This window comes from Symphodus melops, assembly GCF_947650265.1.
Source record: "Symphodus melops genome assembly, chromosome: 3".
Lineage (NCBI taxonomy): Eukaryota > Metazoa > Chordata > Actinopteri > Labriformes > Labridae > Symphodus > Symphodus melops.
In genome coordinates, this window is record NC_136693.1 from 5,824,517 (window position 1) to 5,841,189 (window position 16,673).

Here is a 16,673-nt window from a genome sequence, read left to right on the forward strand (position 1 = left end):
TCAGAGGATTAAAAGATATGCATGTTTGATCCAACACTTAGTGAACACATCCTTTATTTTTTCAGTTTTTGAATGTGTTTTTGTATTTTTTTTTCACAAATTAAAAAAAGAGGAACCTGTTTCATATTATCACTGATGATGCAGCTGTAGTACTGATATTACCTCTCTCTAAGCGGCAGAGTTGGATTACTGAGGAAGGACAGCTGCTGCTCCAGGCTGCACACACGAAAGGCCAGGTAGCATGATGACAGGATGAGGAGAATAATACTGACAAAAGAGGAGGGAAATACAGATTAGATGCAGTAAAGAAAACCTTCAATTCAAGTTTTGACACACTTGAATTGTCTGCTGATGTGGATGAAGACGGTGTAATTCCCCCTTTTGACCACTGGGAGGAGATGTTGACTGTCTGTCTACAAGCCCTGACACAACACTGCCTGAAGAAGCCAGCTGGAGTTTGGGAAAGGACCACATCTGCTGAACATTCAACATACAGCACATGATGACAAACTGTGTTTAACACGTTACAAATAGAAGATGTATATGTTGCAAAATTAAGTCCTGGATTATTTATATTTATGGCAATAATCGTAAATATAATTAAAGAGTGGAGTTTAGTATTTGTAACTGACTTCTGATGTATTGATTTTTGTTCAATCTGGAGGAAGTGGGTACCATCAAACAAGGAAGATACTTTTACTTTCTGAAGTGGATGCAGACCTGAATTTACTCACAAACGATCAAAATGACTGGATCAGACTCACTGACAAATAACATAGCAATGTAAATGTGCCATTTAAGACAGCGTGCAGGAGTTTATCTACATTTTTTCTTTGATTTGTATGCATGTAAAAACAATCTGTCCCATTGATAACCTGAGCCTGAGCTCTCAGAGTGCTCTTGGTAGCTTGTCTTTTCTTTACTTCAGAGCTATGAAGCCTAAATGTTTGGCTTTATTACATACACTTTTCTGAATGTGTACCATGAGAATCTATGGAATTGTGAAAAAGAATTTCCCAAAGGGAACAAGAAATAAATTAACTAACTACAATATACAGTCTTTGTGATTAGATCATTTAAATCAAGGTCTTAAATAGACTTGGCCCTGCTTACCTTTCTGTCCCCACATCAGCTGCTTAGAGATCTAAGGTCAACAGACCAAAAGCCTTAACTGTCCATGCCTCGATCCAGGACAAGGTGTTATGAGGATCAGCTTTTTCTTTTGCTGGACCAAAATTGTGGAGCTCTCTACCTCCCAACATCCATCTCCCCACCTCCATGAGTGTTTTTAAGACTCACCTTAAAACATGTGTCCAATCTATGTGTTTAAAGTGTTATTTACATAAAGTTGAGTTGATTTGTTGTTACAATAAAATGAGTTCTCTCTCTCCTCCTTGAAGGGGTGGGGTCACCGTTAGCAATAAGACAAACATAACAGAAGCACAAAGGGATTCATTGCTCTCTAAGGAAGGCTGTAGTGTAAATGAGGCCTCATGCTCTCTGGGTGAGGGACAGTCCCAATGGGGACAGTGTGACCTTTCTCTGCAGGCGATAAAGGACAGCCCGATGCTCACTCAAGACACTTCATTCAATTCTTGGCAACGTCACTTTTTACAGACAAGTTTGGTCCGATGGAAACTCCAGTGAGGAAAACTACAAACTAAAACGTGTTTGAACACCTCGGATCCCCCGTGTTCACTTTGACTCGTTAAATGGCACTCTATTTATATCTCCATGTTGGTGCTCGCAGTGAGTGTATGGGCGTGAGTCAGCTGTTGGCCGAGGTGAAGGTGGTGTTGTTGGTGTGTGTGTGTGTGTGTGTGTGTGTGTCCCTCTTTATACTCACAGCAGGGTGAAGAACTTGAGCAGCTGGTACTCCATCTGGCCCAGCTCTGTCACCGGCTCTGATAAAAGACCTCTGTCTGTCTGCAGAGATCGCTCTGTAACACACACAAACACACATGCACACACCTTCAACACCATCAACAGTGCTACATTATAACCCCATCAGGCCTCTCAGCTCACCAAGAAGAGGACAGCGGGCACCTGGTCGCACACATAGTTTGATTGGCACAACAAATGGTAGTTCATGTTTGGTGTATCGATGTTTACATGTGCAGCTTTGTGAGAGGAAAGACTTTCTATTTAGCCTGATTCAGACGGCCGTTTGAAGTCACTTTAAACACGTCCCCGTGATGTTTCGCCTTCACTCGAAAGCCCTTCAAGATGACTTTTTTCACAAAAGTGCCGCAGTCAAACCCAGCTGCTTTCACTTCTTTGTACATTCATATTGAGGAGAGGTCAGACTCGAACCTAAGCCTTCAGCTTCCAGAGCTTTCACCTCTGTACATGCGGCGCTACATAACCGCGAGGCCATCTTCGCGCCCCCATCTTTCCAGCTACTTCTGTTTGAGTAGCTGCCTTATTTATGAGTCCTATCTTTTTAATTAAACTATTTAAACACTGATTCCCTGTGTACAGCGTGGAGTTCAGTGATCACGATCTGTTTGTGTTATTGAGTAAACACTATATCCTCTGATTCTTAAAATGAACCTATAAAGTACTGTCAAGTTCATTATGATCTAATGCTACCTGACAGGTTTGCACTGTTTGTTTGTGTGTAATATAAAGTGCGTATAACACAGGTGATGCCTCAGGTTATACTATTAGATCCTCATAAATCTTTGAGAGACATTACATCCCAGTTTCCCCCCTTACACCTGTGAGCTGTGCAGATAACGTACACAAAAGCTCCTGCTGATCAAACATCCAACAGTAATGTGGCATGATATTTAGATAAGATCTGTCAATACAGAAGTGTCCTCAGACCACTCTGACAGCAGACATTGTTTGGTGATAATCTCGACTTAATCTGCGTCCGTCCAAAGCGTTTTAATACAAGCCCCCGCATGCTTTAATCTCCATTTGGAGCTTAATGTGTCGTTGCATAAGAGAAATGTTGCTGTCCAAAAGCAATTACCAATTCTCTCTCTTTCTCTCTCTCTCTCTCACACACCGACGCACACATACACAATCCTAATGAGATGAAGACCTACAAACACCTGCACGAATGCATCCATATTGACTTTATCTACGCACATCATATCTCTCCCTCCCATTATAAACATGGAGTCTTGAAATTAAACTGAATGAACTCTGGTACAAGATGTGCCTCAGATTGTTGCCTCGGTTCACTGACTCCATGTTTCATGGAGGTCACAGTACAAGCTGTTTCCTCTTATAAAACTCATGCTGGATGACCATCCGTTAATTTGATTCAACTGAGTATGACTTTTATTTCTCTGCACACAGGGAGACGACTGGACGCAGACTTCCCTTCATCTCAACATTTATTGAACCCTGTTACTGTGTCACTGCACTGTGTGCCGGCAGCGCTCCACCTATGTATGAACTTCAACTCCAAGAAGAAGTGCAAATGATTATCAGGTTTTAAATTCATTATCTATCAATATGTTTTTTTTCTAAAGTGAAAATGTATAATTGCAATCTCAGTCAGATCTTCATTTTTGGTACTTCAAATAAACAGTAAAATATTTATTTGAGTGTGTATCTGCGATGTAGTTTGTTTTCTTTGTTCATTATTATAGTATAAGATACTATGTGACATAACACTCAGAATCTGGCTTGTCTCTGTGCCAGAAATTAAACTTAGATATGATAGTAGGAAAAATAAAACAATACTGATAACTGTTAAGAAATCCCAGGAACACAAATTAAAGTATTAACACAATATTGTAAAATCTACTGTTCATTACGAAAAAATGCCGTCAAACTCCTGACCACTGTCTACACACTGTACTGAAACTATTTCACTCGTTACCGTTTGCGAACTCTAAAATAACTGAGATGGTTGAACACGCGGTACTGAAAAGCGACAACGATTTGACATACCGATATTGAAAATCTTACTCTGAAAAAACTCACTTCTTAACATTTTGGTGAACAAAAACTCCCATCAGGATGAACCTAAAATGATATATACCTGCAGGGCGCTGCTATCCAAACAGTTACAAGTTGAAAAAGTGAACAAGAACTATTAAATAAGGTTAGAAGATTCCACAGAGAGGTTTTTTGCTTTATCTGTACGATCACAATGCCACAGATTCGATCACCTTCTAGGAGCTGCTCTGATTTGAAGGGTGCATCTGCGGGGCTCAGGGTGCCGGCTGAGTTCCCCAGGAGGTCAGGAAGAGAGGAGGACACAGACACCACCGAAGGTTTTCTTCTCCACTTTAACACTGATGGGAATTCATCGACCGCTGGGAACTCGTCTGCAGCCGGGAACTCATCCTGTGTCACAGAAGAGAGGCATTAAAAAGATTGTGATCCAGACTGTCGTACAGGCAGGGATTGAAAACTGAGGGAGTGAGAAAATCTCAGCTGCAGGCACACTAGAAGCTGATTCATCTAAACCTGAAAAAGAAGTCGTAAGACTCTCTCACTTTACACAGAGACCAGACCAATAAAATCTGAGTTTAAGATGAGCAAAACTCTCCAAACTCTTCAGTGAAATATGCAGGCAGCATGAACTAAACACCGTTTCATGCTTTGAATGCTTCAATCCTCCATTTAAGTGAAATCAAGGACGCACATGTGGATTGAACTTACGTTTTCTATTGTACAAAGGCTGCTCTGTTACACAAAAGGAAATAGTGCGTGCACACACACACACACGCACACACACACACACACTCACACAAGGTGACTTCACAGAGCTGTTTGATAGCATCGTGCAGTGTCGGGGGGATAATTCAGTGCCAGGCTGATCGATTGATCATGTCTGTGTAATAAAGTGGGTCGGACTGCGGGTCAGGGTCAGCTGTAAGTGAGAGTTATCAGAAGCCTTCAGGAGACGTTCAAGTCATTTGAACACCTTTGAACTTCCAGACGTTGTTGTTTAATTTTATGACAGTTTATAAAAGATATGTTATGCTTACCAAGGATAAGGTCGGCTCCTCCATGAACTGCTTCAAGCTGAGACTCTTCCCATTGACCTGGAGAGGAAACAACTTTTTGACTGACATTTACAACAAATAGTAAATTACACATACAGTAGCATGCATGTATGCATGCATGCATGCATGCATGCATGCATGCGTGTGTGTGTGTGTGTGTGTGTGTGTGTGTGTGTGTGTGTGTGTGTGTGTGTGTGTGTGTGTGTGTGTCCTCTGACCTGTAGGTGTGTGCAGATCCTTCGAAGGACGTCATACACACTGTCTCTGGACAGCAGAGACACAAATACATACTGAGGAAAGGAAGAAAAAAAGAGGAGCAGAGATGTGAAAGAGCCTGGTCACTGTTCTGATTCCTTGTTAAGAACAAATGTCCTTTACATGACACATGTTCACGCATCTCACAGTTTGAGCTAATTCAAACTGAGCAGGCCTCAAATGTATACTCTGATGTTTACAAAAATGTCATTTAGTGAACAGCAGGAACAAGCAGAATGTAATCCTTTTTGGATGAATGTCCTGGAAGAAGAAATCGATTGAGACTTTCTACTTTACTCAACTTGTTTTTGCTAACATCTGCACGATCCGCATTTCAGATCGTTGCTCTTATAACAGTCGGATAACTATTGTAGCATATCATCAGAGCATTCGGGCACACAGAAAGTGATTATTTGTATTTTAAAGCGTTCAAAGCCATGTTATTATAATCACGTAATGGAAAAGAGAGCATAATAAAATATGAGCAGACAACCTTTCCATGATACAAAAGATTTAATCTGGGACACAAAGAGGATATTTTCTAATCACATTTTATTCTCCTTTATTCTGACTTGATACACTATGATTGACAGGTTGATGACAGCTTACCAAAATATCCCTCTGACCTGGTTAACGACGGCTGATTTTTAGAATGACTCGTAGAAAAGTGTTTGTCGGTATGTGTGGTGTTGAGTGAGTCGACTTTTTATCAGTTGTTTCTGTTCGTGTCCGACCGTTTACAGTCCTGTTGTCTCTCTGCTGAAGGTCACGTTTGTGAAGAGCTGAACAATTACAAATGAAGCTGTTGCTGGCGATCATGTAATAGAGACGAGCTGTAAACCTTGAACCACATAAACATATAAAACTGTATAGCCGTACTATTCAAAGCTATGTATGTGTGTGCATGGTTATGTAACGCATATTACACAATGTTGCAGATGTACTGCCTGAGGTGAAAGATATTTGTCCCTGGGATGTTCCAGACATACCGTTCATATGCTTTGACAAAGGTGCAGATTTAGTTGGGTACTTCAGAAATATTACAAGCTAAGATAAATTGATTGAGGTTGATGGAATGTAAATGTTTATTTTACACTGGTGGGGTTGTGCTCTGAGCCGCTGACTTAACACGAAGCCTTCAATAGGGAGAGATATGAGAGAGGCATGCGACTATTTGACGGTGACGACAGACACTGAGATGTTATCTAGTGTACATGTAACAGACTGCCGGCGTGCAGATAGTCAACATTTTATTTATCGTCAGCTTGAAAACAAAGATAGCCTGGGCACTCTGCTTAGAGATAATCATGGTTATAGATATGTTTAGTTTGTTTGACAGTTTGCAAAAGACACGCTTTAGTACATAGAAAAAAGTGTAGTGTTTAGTGTGTGTGACTGTGAACCTATGAAAAACACTTTTTCAAATGTTGCTCTCCAGATGTTGATAATGTGTAGCCATGCTTTTTCTTGCACTCAGGATGATAGTTTAATTCCCTGACTTTTGTCATTTGTACTCCAAATCTTGAATTGCTCTCTCTTTTCTGGTCTGTATTTTTAGAAGAGTGACAGGCTCTTAAAATGTCACCACCTTCTAATATTAGCTGGTTTGTTATCACCTGTCATGTGTTGTATGAGGCAGAACAGAGAACGTTTAAGCTCATCATGTCTTTGAAAACGCCCATTGACGACAGGCTGAGCCTGATGTGACAGAGAGTTGAAAAGCCCTTCTGAATGCTGCCTTAGTGGGGACAAACCTCCCACTCTGCGGCTCCATCAGACTGGGACTCCACTCTGCTGCTATCTATAGCTTGGTGTTGCTTTTTCCATCACACCTCCCGTTGAAACGTCATCCCTACTGTGCTAATCAGAAGAAGTATTTTAATTCAAAGTGACTGTGATGGAAGTGTTTACCTTCTGGCCAGTGTCTGTGGTGATAGCCAAGCCATTGGGCACGAGGCCCGCTGTTTTGTGCTTCTTCACCAGCCTCACAGAAACGACAGGGATAGCCACCTACAGAGAGGGAAAAGGGCACCAGATCACATTTAGAAGGGGAAAGGTTAAGTAAAACTTTAAGGGAAGAAGATTTTAAAAACATAGGTGAGATACAAACGTTAGTGTCGTTTGACTTTAGCAGTAAAGTGAAATGTTCCCAGGATAGAACATGGAGTTGAAATGAAACGTGTCTTATTTCGGTCAGAATGTGAAGAATGCAGGCCGAATAAGTAGCTTATTGTCACTTAGATATCAGGAGAGGTTTGGTTTCAGGGAAATGAAGAAAAAAGGGAACAATGCACAGCTTCAAAGAGAAAGTCACATAACTGTTTTAGGTTAAAGGGGTCAGTACCTGTTCTTGGTACATACTTTCACAGTTCACACGTGTGATCAAAGACATGTCCAGCAGTTAAAGCTGGGACTCTGAAAGTCACTCCATCATCTTGACAAACTCACAGTGGTAGAAATGATCAAGTTGTCCAACCCGCTTGTCACAATGTGACTTGAAGTCACTTCAAGTTTTGCAAAGCTGTGTGTCTGCATTCATACCTTTATGTCTTTGCCAAAAAGGTTGGCATAGAAACACAGCCAGTTTCTGGAAATGTAGAGCCGACCTTGTAGAAGGATATCTCTGAGGAGAGCACATGAGTACACTGACAACAGGAGAGACAAAAAGAGTGTCTGTTACCATTCAAACAATGACAAAACACACAAAGAAAAACATTTACACAGCCCCCTCCCTGCTGCCTCTCTGGGGCTTCTCTCAAATCGAGAGATGTTTTCATCATTTCCTGAAGTTACACTTCGTCACTCTTACTTTACAGGTTGCACATCGCGACAAAGCGTAGAGTAAAGCAGGTCGAATGTGCAAACAAAGGTTGAGACACAGCAGGGGCGTTTTGAGATTAAGCAGATATCAGAACTGAAGCAGGAAGAATCAAAGATGGACACAGAGCCAGGACAGATATTTACCATGAATATAAAAACAGTCAGCTTTACAGGAAACACTTTACTTGTGTTTGCTAAAAATGGGTATTCTTAAAACAAAAGGCCAGTGTAAGACCAGTAGAATCTAAAGAAGCAGGAATAAATACACATTAGACAAATGAAGGATCTGAAGCTGTTACAGCGTATCCTCAGAATAAGTCATAACACTGTTTTCCTCTTGATAAAACACACTGTACCTTTCATGAGGATCTCATCCTTGGGCACACACTGGAACAGTTTGTGGTACTGCGAGTTGTACTTGCTGACAGTCTGTGCAGAGGGACAGGGCAGAGTCATGAGCAGCTCCTTGGCGGACCGGCCCGTCTGCACGGCACCAACAGCACCGGCCCCACCGCCAACTCCGCCGCCACCGCCACCACCACCACCACCAGCGGCCACTCCGACTCCGCTCGCCGCAGACACCACCCTCTCCCTCAGAGGACGCGAGCTCTGCACCAGGCTCAGCACGTTGGCACCGTACACACACACACACTCGCGCACATCCAAGGCCTGGAGCAAGCTGCTGCAAGACACACACTGTTCCCCTGTCGCCGGTCAGTAAAAGGACTATCTGTACCTCTAGTCTCCAAACACACAGCTGGCTCTAATGCCTACACCTACACATAAACACACACACACACACACACACACACACACACACACACACTACTACAGAGCTTAAGCAGCATCGCCTCAGTTTACAGCCAGAGCTCCCTCTCAGAAACTACAAGGCTCTCTTTCTATGCCTGAAATACACCTCCAGTGACTCTCCACTGAGCAGCACTCAGCTGACACCCTCCCTCTTCTGCTCCCTCCTCCACACACACACACACACACACACACACACACACACACAATCATTCTGAGCTGAAACACGCACACACACAGGTACGCCTCAACCCTCTCTCTCTGCCTCTCCCTCGCTCTATGGAACAGTTCCTCTCTCTCTTGCCGTCCTGACTGCAGTGTTAGACTCACTTTCCAGAGAAAATCTTCAGCTTTTCTCGCTGAACGCAGAAGCAGTGTCATTTATTTCTACAGCTCAACGCTCAAGCGCACCTCCAGCAACCCTGTCATCAGACCATCTCTCCCTATTTTTCTGTCCTGTCTTTGTATCTCATTGATCATCCTTCCACGTGCATCTGCACAGGTTGCTGTTGTCTGCTGCTTCTGTTAGTGTCTCTCTATTATTAGCTCAAGCTCGAGCATCTCTTGTTATCAGGAGTATCGAAATGTCGATACTTTAAACTGTGTTTTTACTGGTGACTTAATTCAGTAGCCCATATCGTACAATACATTCTTGAGCTTGATATTGTTCCTGTGTGTTGCACATAAAAGGCTGAATATAGTTGGAGAGCACGAGCAGGACTACAGCCTGTCTACTGTTGCTAAACTGCAAAATAGTTGCTTTTTTTTTCAACCATTTGACAGCTTAACATTAACTTATGATTCTCAAAATTAAACTTGTTGAAATTCATGTTTGCTTTGTGATTCAGAACATAGTGACAAGTTATAATTAATACTGTCCATTCTGAATGTGTTCAAACGTAGCACAGGGGATAACACACCTGCATCGATCTATTATATATTCCTCAGTTTGGAAAAACGGGCCGTCCATATTACACATTTAATCATGTAGCTTAGCTGTCAATAACATCATCATCTTTTGGTTTTGTGTGTCGAGTTTAAAATCATAGAAAGAATGGAGTTGACTTGTTCACAAATTAACAATGGCAGCTTCTGATAATTACTTATTACGGCTTCTTGTCAACTCTTTATATGATTTCTAAAATGTCATAAATCTTTTATGCAACATTTTGAAATCAAATTTTGGCATAATGGTTGAAGTTTGAAATTTCAATGAATCACAAAATAAACATTCCCTTCATGATGGAATAGAGAATGCTGATTTATTTAGTTCAAGGAGCAATATGTAAAATGTCTCCTGAATTGAATCCTAACATGACCTCACTATGTCATCACACGTTAAAGAAACGTGCTAGGTTGAAGAGTTGGCTTCTCTGACAACAACGCAGCAGCCACTATGTCCTCCTCCTAAATTCGGTCCGTAAGTCCGGTCTGTATTTGATTGGACCAGAGAAGGTAGGCGGTTCTAAGGCATCCCCATGCCCCAACATGACCGTTTTGGACATCCCACGGTGTACAAGGTACGAGTATGAGAATCAGTTATAGTTATAACACATTCTAGCAACATGACAACCCGCATGCTGTCATGGTTTGGTTCTGTTTCATCTTGTTTTAGTTTTCTTTCTGTCCTTAGTGTTCTGTTTGTTTCCTAGTGTTGATTGTTTCCCTTGTTGTGCTTTAATGTTTCATAGTCTTGTGTTTACTTTAGTCTTGAGTCTGTTTCCCTGTGTCCTCCTATGTTGCCTGTTAGTTTATTTCCTGTCTTGTGTTTTTTTTTTTTTTAAGATTTATTTTTGGCCTTTATTGCCTTTATTGATAGAGAGAGGAAGGTGGATAGAGTCGGAAACAGGGAGAGAGCAGGGAGAGACATGCGGGAGAGACGCGAACCCGGGCCGCCCGCGCGAGGAGCAAAGCCTCGCCAGCTGCCGCTGCGCCACCGGCGCCCCTCATGTCTTGTGTTTTAAGTCTAGTCTTTGGTGTTTCATGTTTTATTTTGTATATCTGGTTTTGGTTGTGTTGTTAGTGTTGAGTTTTACTTTGTACTTGTGTTCTTTGTTCCTTGTGTTTCCCTCCTGTCTGATTACCCTGATTGTCCTCACCTGTCTCGTTAGTCTCACCTGCGTCTGATTACCCCATGTCTATTTAGTCTCTGCGTTTTCCCTGAGTCTCTTGTTGGTTCATTGTCTATGGTCGTCCGTTTGTCTTTTGTAGTGGCTTGTCGCTCTGCTCCTCGTTTTTGGATTTTCTTTGTTTTTGCTTGACTTGGTTTTTTCGGAACGTTTTGGATTTATTTGAAGTAAATTTTATTTTGTCTTTTTGTTTAATAAATATTTCTGCACTTGGGTCCTCCCCTCCCTGTTCTTCCACCATTGAATGGGACACACGCACATCGACTCTGGGGAAGAGCGGTTGGTGGGAGACGGCTCTGTCCAATTTTTTGAAGTGGTCTGCAGTACTTATTTTTAAAGCTTGGTGTCAGAGTTACATATTGCTCCTGTAAGTCTCATAAAACATATTCCAATCACAGACACTGAAACAATTAGGCTGAAGAGAGACTCACCGAGCCGCGGTAACATTTCTTCACATCTTCATAGGACAGATCTTCAATCAAGTGAAACCTGCAATCAATGCAAAAATACACTTAGAACAAAAAAGGATATCGCTCAATAAGTCAAGTTCATGCAGAATATCCCAGTCAACTTGTTAATGCAATATTATGTACAACTATCAACAAAAAATACTTCAATAAAACCATTCAGACACATTGAAGCAGATGAATCCGTCCATCTGTCCTGAAGGCTTCATGACAAACAGCATTCAGCTCATATGTGTGTGTGTACAGAATGTATTATATTATTGTATAAGTGCACAGTGCATGAAAATCGCATCTGGGTCAAAGCTTCCACACAAAGAGTTAATCATTAGTGTGTGCATAACTGCAGCGAGACAAAGATAAATAATGAGTTGTTTAAACACAAATAGTGACCATGCCAAGGAATTGTCCATGTTTTTCTTTTTGTAGTCGAAATATACTCACACTTAGGAAAACATACAAGTCACTTATAGTCTGAGCAGTGAAGCAGATGTCACAGCATGATACTTATATCTATTCGTAATGCAGACAGAACCTCCCAGCAGATTCAATACACTATAATCAGCCCTTTAAGGAAAATGTCATTGAAATAAACTGATGTGCCAGTTAAGATGCTTCAAAGAGGAAGAAATGTCGGCTTCCTTTTTTTCACGTTTCTTTCCTCGAGTATTACTGTAGGTGATTGACAGCATGCTGAGCAAGATGTAACACAGCGCTGATATGAAAGGACTCCTGCTCAAGGATATGCTGATAAAATTCAGGCTCAAAACTCAAGTGCTGCTCCACGTTGACTCTGATGGATTTTGTAATTCTTTAGAAGATCTCATTCATGAGCCACAGAAACAGAGGCATCGAGTAAAAAATGTTAGCGAGGTTTGATTTTTTTAAACTGTCTGGTGTCTGACGGAGAAAAGAAAATATATATTAAAGTCATTAGCTGAAAAAATGTTTTCTCATGTGGCAAATGAAACTTAAAACAGAGCTGTGGTTCAGTGGTATAGTAAGTCATCTCCTAACTGGAAGGTCGAGGGTTTGATTGCCAGCTCCTGAAGCTCCTGTCAGACGTTTCCTCGGGCAGGACACTTAACCCTAACTGCTTATTTCCACATAGTTTGTGCTTATGTATTCCGTCAGTGCCACGGTTTCAGTTTTTGGAGCGTGAGCGCAGCGGAGTGCAGCCAGAAGCAGCTGTACACACATCACAGGAGAACTACAAGATCACATGAGAACTACAAGATCTCAGGAGAATAAAGAGAATAAACTATCTGCTTATAAGGATTAAGAAGTATAGCTTTTTGTGACGAAAGCAAAAAATTGAGTTTCTACGTAACGTTAATAATCGATTAACTTTATACCTGGGACATGCAGCTTTAGCTTCGGTTAATAGTGCATTCTCTATGTGAATATTTATGATAATATTATAAAATAGATAATATTATAACAGTACATTATGTTTAAAAGCTTCCAAACATTGTTTTAAACCCACAATACAAATACTGCTTTTGTTTTATTCTAAATTTCCCAAAAGACCATCAGCTTTTAAAATAAATTATATGTTTATTGCTCAACTTAGTTGTCCTAAATTATTATTGCTAACTTGCTAACAGTACATTCCTGCTAGCATTGCTATAAGCACATGTTAGTAATTACATTACATATATACACATAGCCTACACTATATATATATATATATATATATATATATATAGAGAGAGAGAGAGAGAGATCATAAATGTGTATTTTTTCCACTTAAACCTTCACTTTTAACCAGTAAAATACATCTTTCTGTCTTTTCCCCCTTACCTGGCTCTGCCATGATTCAGCATCATAGGCGAGCAGCTCCACATTTGTATTCACCTTGAACAGTGCCCTTTACTCATATAGAGGAAGGTGTTGTTACATAAAGAAAAACAACCCCAGCTGTTGCATCAACAGCAGGAGGACTGTCAGTGTCCCAGCTCTGATGAGACACTCTCCTCTAGTGTGACATCTGTCCTCTGAATCTGCTTTCCTCTCATACAGAGACAAAACCTTTGACTGTAGTCTACAAAAAGGATGCATTTCTCATTGGCATCATTGTGAAAAAATATTATCACATATTCCCTGATTTATTTTTACTGCATAGAAAGTTATCCAAACACATTTTTAATGTTATATCCTTAGATGTCCCTTATATAGCTAGGTAATTATTTAACTCATCATCATTTTCACTTTCAAAAACGTTATCATTCCTCACCATGAAGACACATATTTTGCAGTATTTATGTGTTGGTAAAATACCAAATGTGTTGATGTTGTACCTGTCTTCACATCTATATGCTGGCACTTTGCATTAAGCATGCTTACAGTCTTTCACAAGCTTAAGCCTGTGGATGAGTTGTATAAGAATTGCAGAAAAAGGCAATGGTGCACTTTGTTCCTCTCCCTAATGGTGTCTCAGAATATTTGAGTCATCTCATGTTCACGTTAAAACAGACCAGATTTATCGGCTTGAAAACTTTCAAAATCACATTTACTATGGCTGGTTTTCCTAAAGTTTAAGTTTACGCTCTAATTTTATGAGTCTCGCTGTCCCATACAGTAGGGCAGTCAAACTACTCGATTGTATGTGGAGAGTGGAAGTACAAAGTAGCATAGATTAAAAAACCTCTCCTTAATCATTTTATGACTCTTTTGTCAACCTACCCTTTAATTCAAAGCATGAGTGAGAGATCGCAACTTATGTTGGAAAAGACCAAAAGACCCAGACAGAGTTCAAATGTCAGAGAGCAATGTTGGCTGACAGATGTTATCGCTGCCTGCTATGTGCATGTTTGTTTAAGTGTGTCTGTGTCTGTGCATGTGTATATAAGAGTGTGTGTGTGGGTGGCGGGAGCATAAACTTGTGTAAGAGCATGATGTGGCTGTTGTTTACAGCAGAGCAGTGCAGCCATGACAGTGCTGCCAGATCTCCTGCTGGTTATCCTTTAGACACTTAAAGTGACATGACCCACATTTCACATCATGCAACAGCTTTCAAAAGAGCAGGAAGAAAAATGTACCCTTCAATCATCATGCAAGCCTGCAACAGTTCACCTTTTCTTGCTTTAAATTGTAAATTAAAAGTAAAAATACTACATATGAAATAATATCTTTAATTTTCGACTGGAAGTTTATGTTTTTCTGAAAGGGGATTTATTCAAAAAACATTATATCCAAAATACATATCTGGCTCAACAATTCATAAAATTGCTGTTTGTAAATTGATTCATGCAGTTTCTACATATTGATACAGTGCTCCATTTTGGTAAATGCCTCACATAGGCTTACTTACTAATGATTAACTATTAACTATCAGCTTATTATTATTCAGATTAGTAACATATGGGCTTTTTTCCAGTCATTTTAAAAGGCTAATCATTTGTTATGCATTATCAGTGACAATCTGTTTTACCACTGTAATTTGTGCTAATTGTTGCTTAAGTGCTACGCTCATGATGGATCAAACCCGGGCTTTGTAATATTGCAATAATCAAGGCTTATTGTAAAGTTCCTTGAGATAATGATTGTTATGAATTGGTGCAATACTAATAAAGATTGATTGATAATACGACCGTCAGAGATTTCCTAAATATGACCTAATCGTGTTTTGATCAGTGTTATGGTTCAACCTACATCGGCCCAGTCTGAGCCGTGCATTGAGAATTGTGAATAACTTTCTTTGTCACATAAGCAGTAAAAACACAATTATGGATGGAAAACTGAATTTACATGATCCAGTAGTTGTAGAAACGGTCAATAACAAATCCTATGTGTTCACCTTACTGAAGAGTTAACTATACTTTTAACTGAGATATATAACTTAGATAATGGGATTTACTTACACATTTATCATGGAAGTTACCAACCACATATTTTCCTGGGAGATCCTGAACCCTAACCCTAATCCTTTTCATTGCAACAAATGTGAATTATGAAAACAGGATATCTAATAAGTGATAATCAAACAGCAAAGATTTAGGGTCAATTGGAAGCAAATACTTCCCACTGTCTCATCTTCCCACCACTTCATAATTGATTATAGCTGGTCCTACATGTGCTAGTTCATCATGTCCCTCATAAAAATCGCCCTCGTACAGAACACATCCCATAATCTTGTGACCATGTTATGAACAATAGTGAATGTGTGCTGCTCTGCCTGCTGGTCGTTGACTATAAATATCCTGCACAGTGGCTCAGCACTCCCAGGTGAAGAGAAGAGAGTGATTATTAAAAACACAGACTTCTCTGTGGGGACCAACCTGCTCTCGCTCTCCATCTGTCTCTGTCTTTTACATGAGATCCAGGTCTTAATCAATAGTGCTGCCATATCCAGGTGGCTGATTTGAAGAAAGCTGCTCGAGGCAACTCCCATTCCCAGATCTCAACATGTTGTTCAAGGTAAAGCCTCTTCAACACGGGGTCATGTTGGGAGGATTTTGGAAAATGATGGACGCTTGTCAGAGATGGCATTTTGAAATCTAACTCCATCGAAAGGACACTTTATGTTGGATATTTTTGGAGTCCTTTAAATGATTTCACAGGCCCACATGGAATCTGTGCTCCTACTACAGAGGTAGAAGCATTACACTCTATAAAACAGACCTTGTAAAAAGCAAAAAGGTTGTTTTTCCAGGTAGCAGGAGGCTCAATGGACTGTTTATTACATTATGTGTAAGTGCTGTAAAGGGAAATGGTTTTCTATCTCTCCATTCAATTAAACAGTTTCAGTTTAGAAACGAAACAAAACCTGTGTATCAGCTCTTACATCTGTGATCAAATCCAAATGCTCCCTGCTGTGTTTGTGCATGTATGTGTTAGACGCCTGCACGTCTATCAAGTGTATCTCAGTGCCCTTGGCTGTGAGTCTGAATAGTTAAACTAATTACAAGCTCAAAGAATCCTAAATTGAATCCTAAATTAGAAAGGGAACACCTCCCATCGGTGGGCCGGTGAAGCAGTAGACTCCCGTTCCATAATTTAGCTGCAGAAGAAGAAATTGGGACTGCGAGTGCTGTGAAAGAAGAAGACACAGAAGAGGGACTATGAGCCTTTAAAGTATCCATGATGAAAATGGGCACTGCAAAGAAATCAGAACTGTGAAGGACTTTCGTCAGACACATGCTGAATGACGAGTTAGTGTTAAAAAGAAAAGTGAACGGCTAACCTCTTCACATGATAAAAGTAATATGCTTTTGTGAAAG

The 16,673-nt window shown here is 40.5% G+C and overlaps 1 protein-coding gene across 3 annotated transcripts in view; it reads right to left on the reverse strand.

Annotated features, from left to right (window-relative positions):
* gramd2aa (GRAM domain containing 2Aa) overlaps positions 1-16,673 on the reverse strand; it is a 29,124-nt gene that overhangs the window by 1,047 nt on the left and 11,404 nt on the right. For 2 of the 3 annotated variants that reach the window (XM_079339264.1, XM_079339265.1), the window contains exons 3-11: positions 11,419-11,476; positions 8,408-8,747; positions 7,773-7,876; positions 7,143-7,241; positions 5,195-5,266; positions 4,959-5,015; positions 4,134-4,311; positions 1,847-1,940; positions 163-267 (exon numbers count right to left, since the gene is read on the reverse strand). In XM_079339264.1, the coding sequence (XP_079195390.1) occupies positions 163-267; positions 1,847-1,940; positions 4,134-4,311; positions 4,959-5,015; positions 5,195-5,266; positions 7,143-7,241; positions 7,773-7,876; positions 8,408-8,747; positions 11,419-11,476 (1,107 nt within the window). The remainder of the gene's footprint in view (positions 1-162; positions 268-1,846; positions 1,941-4,133; positions 4,312-4,958; positions 5,016-5,194; positions 5,267-7,142; positions 7,242-7,772; positions 7,877-8,407; positions 8,748-11,418; positions 11,477-16,673) is intronic. The other variant, XM_079339266.1, reaches the window with a different exon arrangement.